We start from the raw sequence: 12035 nt of genomic DNA on the forward strand, positions 1-12035 counted from the left end.
GAAGAGGAGGAGGAGAGTAGGGTGACAGGTGTAGAAGGGAGGGAAGGAGCTACTGTAGAAGGGAGAAGGAGACAGGAGGGAGGAGCAGAGGAGAGGGATCCTAGGCGGCTGGAGAAGGAGGGGAGAGGAAGGAGGGAGGAGGAGCCACAAGGTGGAGGAGGAGGGGAGAGGGAGAAGGGAGGAGGGGGAGCAAGACAGAGGAGGGGAGAGGAGGAGGAGGAGCAAGACAGATGAGGGGAGAGGAGGAGGGAGGGGGAGGGAGGGAGAGGGAGAGGGAGGAGGAGGTGGGAGGGAGGGAGGTAGGGAGGAGGGAGGGAGAGAGAGGGAGGGAGGGAGAGAGAGAGGGGGGGGAGGGAGGGAGATTCGAAATTTGAAATTCAAATTTCAAAAAGTGGCCCCCTCCCCTCATTGATGGGGGGAGAGGTGGGCTTAACCCACCTAGGTTGGGCTAGTTAGGCCTCTTTGGGACCCTTCAAGCCCCTTGCATTAGCCCACTAAGCATCCCCTAATCCATTCCTTATGAGGCTCTTTTGAGACCCCAATTCTCCCCTAATGATTGCTGGTATTAAGGATATTATAGTCAGTCTATTTATTAGATTCACTGGTGATTTTTTAAGGTTACCACCATGATAATGCTATTTTCATGCAATTTTGGATAAAAAATGACGATCATCATGAATGATGCATTAATGAAAAGATTAAAACATTAAAAAATCCATGCACATGATAGTTATTAACATGTGATGGTTTCAAACAATTGCCCAAGCCTAATACTAACAAAGTAAAAGACCTCCGAATCCAAAGAAAAGAGAGAGATGGTCTACACGCCCTCGATATTTTATTTTCTTTCATAGAGTTTTTTTCCTATAAAATTATTTCATAGAGTTAGCCAAGCCCTAATGCCTAAGTGGCATAAGAGATCACAACCCCAAGAAAAAGGACATGCTTAAAGCTCCATATAGTGCACACCCTCCATACTCTATCCTCTTTCTTAGCCAATCCCTAATGTATAAACTGATATCCTAAAAAGATGATATGATACTGTTGTGTATTGAATATTAATTTATACATATAGAAAACCTAGATTTTCAACGGTATAAGGCATAATACCGATCTGATGGTATAAATAAACCCATGTTTACCATTGATCAGGTCATCTAGTCAACTGTTTTTGGGCACATGATCATGACATGGAAAACCCTAGAATACCCTCCCCTAGTGTGCAATGCACCCTTTCTTGCCATGGGCTGTTGGGCAACACCCACCCATGGTAGTTGTACCTTTATACTTTAATGCGCATTAGAGAGCACATCTCCTCTTAGATTGAAAGACATTAGACTTTCATTTAGGACATCCAAAGGAGGACGATCAGGCCGAGGGTGCCCATGCGCATATTCAAAGGAGAGCGGAGGAGGATATGGGACGGGGATGGTGCCCTCGAGCATTTGGATAACTTTGTTCATGGAAGGCCTTGAAGTGGGTTCTGTTTGGATACACCAAAAGGCTACTCTAGCCATTCTCCCTACTTGCTCCACAACAGCCCTCCCTTCCAAAGTGACATCCAACACTGACATGAAGTCCCCGAGGCACACTTTACGATATGCCCATTCCCGGTATTCTGTTGTGTTGTTTCTTCTTCCACTTAGGATCTCGAGGAGCACAACTCCATAGCTATACAAATCAACTTTCACTGTAATGTGTGTAGAAGCCATCCACTCAGGAGCCATGTAGCCAGCCGTTCCTCGAACCGTGGTCATTGAGCCCAGATCATCCCCGGCCATCAGCTTTGCCAACCCAAAATCGGACACCTTGGGAGAGAAGTCCTCGTCCAGAAGAATGTTCTCCGGCTTGATGTCGCAGTGGATGATGGAAGGTTGGCATTCCTCGTGCAAATAGCAGATAGCCTTTGCGGTTCCAAGCGCAATTGCGAACCTTCTGTTCCAATCGAGTTCATGATAACGCCGACTTGGATCGTTGTTGTTTGCTGACGGGAAGAGATAGTTGTCGAGCGATCCTTTCTCCATGAACTCGTACACTAGGAGTCTATGTGCTGCTTCCACACAAAACCCACAAAGACGTACCAGATTTATGTGGTGAATCGCACCCACAGTCGCAACTTCGGCTTGGAATTGCTTCTCCCCTTGGATCACAGACTCTAGTTGCTTCACGGCCACTGGACTTCCCCCCAGCAGAACTCCCTTATACACACAACCGAACCCTCCCTTTCCTAGTGGTTCTCGGAAGCGATTGGTTGCAGCTTGTAGTTGCCGGAATGAATACCTTACGGGCGCTCCTGGAATTGCCTCGTATGCCTTGCCTTTCAAACTTATTGCCCCATATCCCTGACGTCCGCGCCACACATAGCACCATGCCAGATTGAGGAGGGTGAGAAGGAAATACGCAATCGCCACGCCGACAGTAGCTGCCGTGGAAACAAGGTCCTCGTCTTTTGTCTGTTGTGAATCGGGCAATTGCAGCAGGGAATCACGATTGGACTCCAGGGTGGAAACCTTAAGATAAGTTACGGCCGCCGGATCAAGCGTATTTCCACTGTGAATCTGTCCGCCCGTCTTTAGAAGGCATATTGAATTGTTCATGATTTGAGCAGCCATGCAATAGCAATTGTTCTGGCAATTCGCGACGCAAACCTTTTCTGTGGCATTGCTCTTTGAGTAATACCTTGAGCTTCGATAACTTATTCCTGGCACTTTCCGGAGCTTAGTGCCCAGATTGCAGTCCATAGGAATGTCAGGCACGCAGCCCGCAGCCATACTGTGGTTGTTGAAAAAGTGAAATCCGGGCGGACAGCTGCATGAGTAGTTGATTTTATCATCATTCAGTGTGCATATCCCATATCGGCCGCATAGTTCTCCTACTTGACACTGATCAGTTGGGATTTGCATCGGAGTAGTCCATCCATCCCCTGACCAATTGAAAATTTTCAAGAGGCCTGTTGATGTCAACTGCAATCTGATCACCCCTGGTTTAGGGGCCTGATACAAAGCCTTTTGTATTGTACCTGTTAAGTTCGTCACCATGAACCCGCCAGATTCGTCAAAGACGGCTTTAAAGACGCTGCTATTCCCTGGGACAGTTGTGCCCGTTTGCCAGTACGGTACGCCGATCGGCGCTGTATCAGAGCCTCCCAATGGCGATCCTAGATAATACAGCACCAGGTTTCCGTCGGTCTGCATTGAGAGCATATGCAAGCCTGTTGCATCTACAAGCTTGTATGACGCACGGAGTTCCTGCCCCGGGAGAAGAGTGTCTGTGAGGCTATCAGAGTTGTTCCAAACAGGTCCTAAAGTGGAGTTGAGAAACAAAGTCCCAGAGTTAGAAAGTGTCGCGCTAGTTACGCCCTCAGCCGCTGTGCTCGTCCGCCATACTGGAGTGCCACGGTCCGAAAGCACCAGATCCCCATCATTGGTGAGCTCGAGCAAGGCATTCACGCTGACTGGGCTGCCCCAGTTGGCCGTCCAGACCACAGGCCTCGTGGGAATCTGGAGATAGTAGATGTTGAGGCTGTAATTTCCCTTGCCTTCATCAATAAAGCCGAGGGCAAAACCGTTGTCATCAGAGACCCAACTTTGGTTTTGAAGGGGCCGAAGCGAAGAGCCAAGACGTAGGGGAGAGCGAGAATATTGAGCACAAACTGTGCCAATGAGGAGATATTGGAAAAGAAGCAAGACGGAAAGATGGCTATGGTGACGCTGCATCGTCATAGTATTAATCTGCGCACGGAGCAGGAAGGAGGTGAGTGATGATGGATGAGAGATTGCGAGTGCAGAGAAAGCTCAGGAACTCAGAGAGAGTACTATTGTATTTGACGAAACTGAGAGAGAGACTCTCTGAGAGAGTAATAGACTAAATAGAGTATTGTATTCGACGTTAGTTTGCGGAGGATTGGGCGTCAATGCTCGTGATGTACAGTCATGTACTATGCATGGTTGCAAAGTCTTGGTAAAGATGCATTCAAACTCTGGGCAGTTGCAAAGACTTAACTATCTTCTCTCACGTGCACGGACCCAACATTCCCATTAACACGGCATGGGAAATCAGTTGAAAATGGAAAATCATCCATAGGTCACCATCTCAAAAGTTGGCGATTCGAAGATCATCTATAAGTGACCGTCTCTAACAAGCCACCCCTGGACCTTGACTTTTGGAAAACGCTTCCCACGGGCATTCCCCAAGATGTCCATTTCTTCATATTTTCACCTAACACACTAAAATTTTAACTTTTGACTCACGGATGGATTCACAGACATCCTAGAACTATGATCATTCCAAAAATTAATGTCCTTCACTTTCCAAGGTACAAATGCACAACAAAACAAAGCAACTATAGACGCGCAAAATAGCAAGCATGTCTACATGTGCAGATAGAATTAGTAAAAATATGGGTGCATATTCTATTAGCGCGTCTAATAGCATGTCTACACTGTGTTTTAGATGCGTATTTAGACGTGCAATAGAGAGTAAATTTTTTCTGCAGGCTGATAAATGTGCATCACTGCTTTCCAAACATTGCCCATGATTACCAAAGCACATAATTTTTAAAAAAATCAATGCTCATGTCACACACGATAATATGCTTTTTGGCAAACACACATATACAAAAATTAAGTGAGGTGAGGAGAATGAGACAATATAAAGAATAGTTTTGCCAATATCAATGATGGGCTACGGTTCTATCTCATCCTCAATGAGATCAACCCTTGCCAAACTATCTACTTGAATATCCAAACCAATGTGGAGATCTACAAATATATTATTCAACCCATGACTACTTGTGCTATTGTGCTCATCGAAATCAACATCACCAATGGTAGGCTCGTCCTCATAGGTAATGGCTTGAATACCTGTAGCTCCTAGGTATCTCATGATCATCCTCCTCTCTCATATCACGATCATCATCACCTCCATGGCCATGATCATCCTCCATACGCTCCATGTTAGTACATGTACTATACATCACTTTGAAACATGGCGTAATAGGTATGATGTGCCACCACCTATTATTATCCACCATTGGTTAATAGACAACCTAATTCAAACATATTTACAAACATGTTATTTTCCTTGCATCGAAGATATCAAATATTAAAAAGTGAGTATTTTTATATTATTATGTGTATAGTACCTATTCACACTGTTGTGGTAGTACTAGTGTGTCCTTCTTGCTTTGCCAAAACTTTGTGGAGTCAATAGTTACAAAGCCACTTGCATGGCATTTGATTGTTGCATTAGGGCCTCTTTCCACCACGTACTTAAACCACTTGACATCCAAAACACAGACAAAGAAGCGCCGAAAGTCAAGCTTAATAATATCTTGAATTATGCCACAATAATCATTCATGGCTCCATTGGCTCCCTTAAAACTAGCAATGATGCCACAATCTTGTGTGTTTCTCTAGCATACTCCCATTCTTCCATTGTGATATGCATCCCCTCATCTCTCTCTGCTCTCTTGATTTCGTCAAGTAGCCAATCCACATGAATATCCTTTGGAAGTGCTCTTAGATGCTTATGGTATGGCACATGAGATCCATGATGTGTATGAAAGAGGGCCCCTTCTCCTTGTCTTCTTGCCTTTGCATCCTCATATCTTGTCACCCATCTTTTCATCACATCACTATTAAGCATGCAATAGAGGTTTAGATTATAAACTCCGTGTCCATTACTCTGCTCCGTCCTTTCCCTTGAGGCACGATAGAGGTCATCCTTAGGTCTTTATCATTTCTCCATAGTCGTGGGAGAGAGCTATCCACATTAACAAGAAACTCAAAAATATATACAAGTGACTGTTATACCAACCAACCCTCGGCCATGCTACCTTCTGGCCTTGCATTTTACCTCACGAAACCCTTCAAGGTCTTCATGAAGCACTCGAGGAAGAACAACCATCATGCATGTACAGTGCCACATATAAAAATTGCATCCACCAAATGCACTATGAGATGTAGTTGGCTCGTGAGTGGAAAGGTCTCCTCCACTAAACAAACCACCTCCATTGACATAGGTCGAGCATCCTCAAGCATGGTGGGATCTATTTCCTTTGAGCTCACATACCTAGAAAGAAAAAAGTACACCATATTAGCAATATCAAAACCTTGCATCATGCATTGATACGCTTCACATTTTGTATAGTGTGAAGTACCTCACAAGCTCGCCCCTCTTGTAAATACAATCCTTCGTGTCCTTCGATGCACTACGAGAAATGCTAGTAGGTAGTATGAACTGAACACAATAGTGATGGCTGATTAGTTGCTTCTACGCTCACAAATTTGGAAGGAAAAAGAGATTATGCCAAGTCACACTTATTTGGGGCATCTTGTGCCAATCATGAGATTTCAAGCCATATAATTGCTTTACACCTCTTTTCTTGCTCTTTGTAGAGGCCCTTTCAAACACCTTATGCATCCGCTGGGAGTACGAATTGTAGTGATAGCCCACTTCACTGCCACCATCTCTAGCTTTGATAACTTCCATGGTGCACGGGAGAAAAAGACACCCATTTGGCCTCTCTTGTGGCCAAGCTTCACGCATCCTCCCTGTGGTGCATAGATCCTCCCTTATGCTCAAGGAATCTTGTGTCCCATTCAAATGTTCTCAAATAGTAGATGCCACATTCTTGAAGATATGCATGGGATCAAGCAAGTGATTAATCTTGAGGTGGGACCAATATGGTAGCTGATAAAAGATGGATTATCTAAACTAAAGATGGTGTTAGCATGCAATCTTTATTTCCATTCAATATAGCACAGAATAGTTACAAACCCTTACCGACTTATGCCACATGGAGGAGTCTTGGAAAGGTTCAAAATTTTCATCCAATCTCCTACAGTGATTGATTGTGGGGGGACTTCATTCCAAGGGGCGTCATATCTAGGATAATCAGGTGGGAGAAATCGATGGTGATTCTCATAGATGACCTTATTTAACATGTCTGGCCATGAAGCAACTAGCAAAGGACCACAAACAGGACATGCACGGTAAGCCGATGTAGAGAGACCTAAACAATATAGATAGAATTATGTAAGCAAGGTGGCTTTAGGGTGCCACATCGACTGCTTACTCATAATTAAAATTTCAATGCTTACCTGAACACTCGCCAAAGCCTGGGAAGTCATAAAAAATGCCTTGTAGTTGAAGTCTCATGACGAGGGAGGCCTGCTCATGTCATGCACCTCGATACCTCTCCAAAGTATCTCCAACTCATCAATCAAAGGCTCTAGATAAACATCTAGATTTTTGACTTTATGTTTTTCTAGAACTAGAAGGAATAACATAACATGTCCTTTCTTAATTGCCATGGAGGGTGCACCAATATCACTAGCCATACACTGTAAGAGGTGCTTTTGAGACCAAATGGGTTGACACCGTCCATACCCAATCCAAGTCTCAAGCTCCTAGGTTTTTCCTTGAAGCTTGGCCACGTGTCTTCAATATGCTTCCACATAGGAGTGTCCACTATCTGCAAGAGATCTCCACTTGCCATCGGTTGATCGATGGGAGGAATACCATGACATGAGCTCTACAATGGATTTGCACTTGAACATATATTAGATGCGAGGGATTGTGAGAAAATGTTGTAGAACCTTACGAGGCACATCCAAAGTTTTGAGATCTGCTCTATATCTTACCTTGCCACATGTAGTGACACTCTCTTGCCTCCTTATGTGGTCCACGAAACAGAATGCAATCATTGATGCACACATGGATGTGCTCGTAATCCAACCCTCCAAGAGAGGTCACAAGTTGTCTCACCATATCTCTTGAGGTCAGTAATTTATTCTCTCTTGGAAGCATTTTAGACAATAGCCTGCACGTGAAGACCATAAATGAGAAAAAGTATTCTAGTAATTAACCCATTAGCATAATTCACCATGTTTGCATGTAGAATAGAGAATGTCATTAGGAAAAGGAATCTTCAATGTATCTTTCCATTCCCATGTCGAAACCCATCATGGTATATATCATTGGAAAGCCCTCAAAGAGTAGGTTCTAGGAATGACAAGTCCGAAAAGTTTTGAGCTAATCCAAAAAAAATTATCCATGCCCCCCTTTTTTGAGAGAATATTCTCAAGGGAAGTCCTTAGAGGGCCCCAAAATGAGCTCCAAAGTTCCCTAGCTAATGGCACCCCTCAAATACTGGTGTCGATGCTGTAGTAAAAAGATCATCCTACTCTATGCTATCATCACTACTTGAGGACTGATGCGCAAATAAATCTCACACCATATCATCAAACACATCCTCCTCCATGGCCTCATGAGGTAATGGTGGAGGGCTACTATCACCATCACTCCATGCATCCATAACGGTCCCTCTTGAAGATCCCACCTCATATTGCCGATGCTTCACCTCCTCATCTTGAGCATAGGGCAACATATGCAGGTGTGGCACAACATCCTCTATCAAATTGAAAAAGGATCATATATCAAACACTTGAACACCCATAGGCCATATCTCAATCAACCTCAACGCTTTAATACTTACCATGGACTGAGATGTGACTGAGTGTAATTCTATGTGCACGATACATGTTTCCTTGACATCGATCACACGTACATTTGATTTTTTGTTGCAACCACATTTCTCGAAGGTGGATACGAAGGGATTCATCCTCATTGGAGGTACTTGTTGAAGATGAAGACATCCTACAAATAAATAATCCAAATAATGTGTTTTTGGTTGCAAATTTAATGAGAAAAAAATCTATAGTGCATCTATAGAGGCATCTGTACTGTGAAATGCATCCATAGATGTGTCTAAAACACAATGTAGATGCACTATCAGACGCACTTTTAAACACGTGAACTAGTTTTTAAACCTAGAATTCACTCATTTCCTCACTCTGCTACACTTGCTTTCCTTTCAACACACTCATCTCCAAGCATACAAACTCATCTCTAGGCACACACACTCAGCCCCTCCCACTCCACAATAGCTATATACATACATGACGAGCACTCAAAACACCCCGCATGAGTCGGCAGTACAGACTCCAAACCACCCCACACCCACACCAGCTGATATTACTCACGTGGAGTCGAGACAGCTTAGTAGGTGGCAGAGATGCCATCCTTCTCCTCGATCATCAAGAGTCCTTTCTCCCCTGCAATCTGGAGTCCCTTATCCCCCTCCCCTATGGTCAGGAGGCCCTTCTAGATCATAGAGCTGCCAGCATACTCCCATGCAGTCAGGAGTCCCTTCTCTAGAGGCGAGTGCCCATCGTACTAGCTCATCACAGGGCAATAGGTGTAGTAGCTAGGAGAGCTCTGGGGGATGCATGGCACATTGCTTTGGGGGTAATGGTGGGGGTGGGGAGGATTCAGATAATGCAAACATGCCAGAGGGTGATGGCACAATCTATGACATCACCATGATGGGCGACGCCTTGATGGATGCACAGGGGAAGGACATTATGGGCTACATGCACTTTGTAGTTCATAACAACTATAGAGACTTCTTTATTCCATTCAAACAGCAAAAAAAAAGTGTGGCTGATTATACCTATTACCATCAATGCTATATACTTTAGGTATCCCAATCCATCCAATGTTGAGTTCACAGACAAATGGGCAAAGTCAAAGATTAAAATTATCCTTTCCAATAAGAGATATTTGCTTAAGAGGCAGGCACTGGCCGAGATTGCCAGGAGAGAGGGAGGTCAACCACCAAGGGGAAGCCCCACACCGCTCATAAGCATGAGTGGAAGAAATCGGTGAAGGCAGCAAAGGCAAACCTCAATTTGGAGCATGTGGAGGCACGAAGGATCCAAATGGAGCAATATGAAAACGTGCATTTTGGAGCATGAGGTATCGATTCATGGGAGGCCCAATTCATAAGTATCTATCTTAAATTATATTGTGTTTATGTGGTTTACTAGGAGGTTGTTCCTTTGTACTAACCCCTCTGCAAATTGTGTCATCTTGTAGCTTAATATCGTGGGTAGATACCCTACTCTTGCCGAGACAGCCTACCATCATGGACATCGTAGACGACATACATGGAGGCACTTCTATGATGAGGGGTTGATTACTAAGGAGCAGTATACCCATGCTACTAGAGCGCCCTTGCAAGTAATTAAAAGTACTTAAAAACTATCAATGTTGTAAATAAATATTTGATTTTTCATACATTGATACATGTTGTCCCTCATTTACGAGCCCCTAGGGATATTCAAGAGGAAGAAGGCGAGGATACTGACTCGATACTGAGGAGTAAGAAGGCGATGAAGAAGGCACTGATGAAGGGAGCGAGGATGCAGATGACTTAGATTCGTCGTAGAAGTAATGCTAGGATTAGTGCTAGCTACTCTTTTTTGTACTTGAAGCCATTGGTTTGGCTTCATGCCTCTCGTGTATATACACTCTTATTTTTTGTACTTGAAGCCATAGGTGGCTTGGCTTTGTGCTATGTGTATATACAAGAACTTTTTGGGCTATGAATTAGTATATACTTCTCTTATTTTTTTGGCATTTGATTTCCTTGTGCAATGTTCTATCAATGAATGCCTTGTGAACTAAACATTTTGGAGTTGTAATGTTTTATTCGGAATTGTAATCGTCAGCTATAGAGCGGTTAAAATGCGGTTGGTTGTAAGAATTGAATTGCACACTTTAAAAATGGGATTCCTGCAACCACACAACATTCTGTTCAACCACATAGCATTCTGTTTTTCTATTTTCAAAATTATGCAAAGCGAGCATGTCTATTAGTGCGTCTTTTTGTTTTTATTTTTATTTTTACAAAGCGTCTAATAGTGCGTCTATAGGCGCGTCTCTTTGTTATATAGATGCAGGTCTGTAGACGCGCTAATAATAGACGTGCAAATAGACACACCTATCATTTTTTTTAAAAATTAAAGACACGCGTCTGTACACACATCTATGGATGCATTGTGTTGTTGTGATGCATCCTCTTGCAAAAGCTTGTCACCTTAATCGATATGCCACCAATCGCGAATAATTGGTCCATGTAGCTATGTAAACACTTTTCAAAGGCAGAGTGTAAAACTCTGAGGCCTTGTCCTCTACGGAACTGCAATCGTTGCTAAGGAATGTATGACTATCATACAGCCTCAAAAGTTTGACTATCATGAAGGATTTTCATCCCCCCTCATTTCTCACAAATCATGCATCCCTTTAGTGAAGCATCATGAGAAAATTAAACATATGGTTCCTCCTATTCGTGATTTGATTGAAATGACCAACAAGCAAAAATGCAACCAAAGCTAAAAGCATGGCTAACACATTGGTTAAAGCTGATATTTTAGTTCTTGTTGTTAAGTAGCCATGTCGAACTTAATTATTAGCTTTACCATAGTAGAACATGTAAAACCTAAAAGTAACAAACAAATGAGTAGACAAAATTGTGTATTACAAACTTCATGGGATGTAACCTATAACTAAAAGCACATTCAAACCAACTTTTTTTCGTTTTGGAAAAAATTTTGAAACCGTATATTAATATGGAGAAGAAAAAAGAGGGGAAGAGGAAAATTAACACCTTTTAAGTGGATACTTGGGCAAGCTTAATGCTTGAAAGTGCATCTATAGGCATTGCTTGAATAGAGAAATCACAAGCATGTCTAATAGCTCGTCTATTTGGCATGTATTAATACATCTATTAGCACGTCTACACTGAGAAAATATGGGCCTGTCTAACATTGCATTTATCAACGTGTCTATTTGCATGCAGTGTATTAGTGCGTCTATTTGCACCTCTACACTGAGAATCAGACGCGTATTTAGACACTAAACAGAGAATACAGAAAGTGAGATTTTGGTGTACATCATTGCTTTCCAAACATTGCCCATGATTACCAAAGCACATAATTTTAACAAAATTATCAATGCTTTTTTGCAAGCCCACATATATAAGAATTAAGTGAGGTGAGGAGAATGAGACAATATGTAAAATAGTTTTGCCAATATCAATGATGGGCTACAGTTCAATCTCATCCTCAATGAGATCCACCCTTGCCAAACTATCTACTTCAAAATCCAAACAAGTGTTTAGATCTACA

General features: G+C 43.0%; 1 protein-coding gene across 1 annotated transcript; it reads right to left on the bottom strand.

Moving 5' to 3' along the window:
• Window positions 1-1289: 1289 nt before the first annotated feature.
• On the bottom strand, window positions 1290-3722 carry LOC147896077 (G-type lectin S-receptor-like serine/threonine-protein kinase At5g24080). The gene has a single exon (XM_087382211.1). The coding sequence runs from the start codon at window positions 3720-3722 to the stop codon at window positions 1290-1292; it is 2433 nt and encodes an 810-aa protein (XP_087238337.1).
• Between the last annotated feature and the right edge of the window lie 8313 nt (window positions 3723-12035).

The sequence above is a fragment of the Dipteris shenzhenensis genome, chromosome 12 (assembly GCF_047967505.1).
Source record: "Dipteris shenzhenensis isolate YYH24624 ecotype China chromosome 12, Dip_SZ_1.0, whole genome shotgun sequence".
Lineage (NCBI taxonomy): Eukaryota > Viridiplantae > Streptophyta > Polypodiopsida > Gleicheniales > Dipteridaceae > Dipteris > Dipteris shenzhenensis.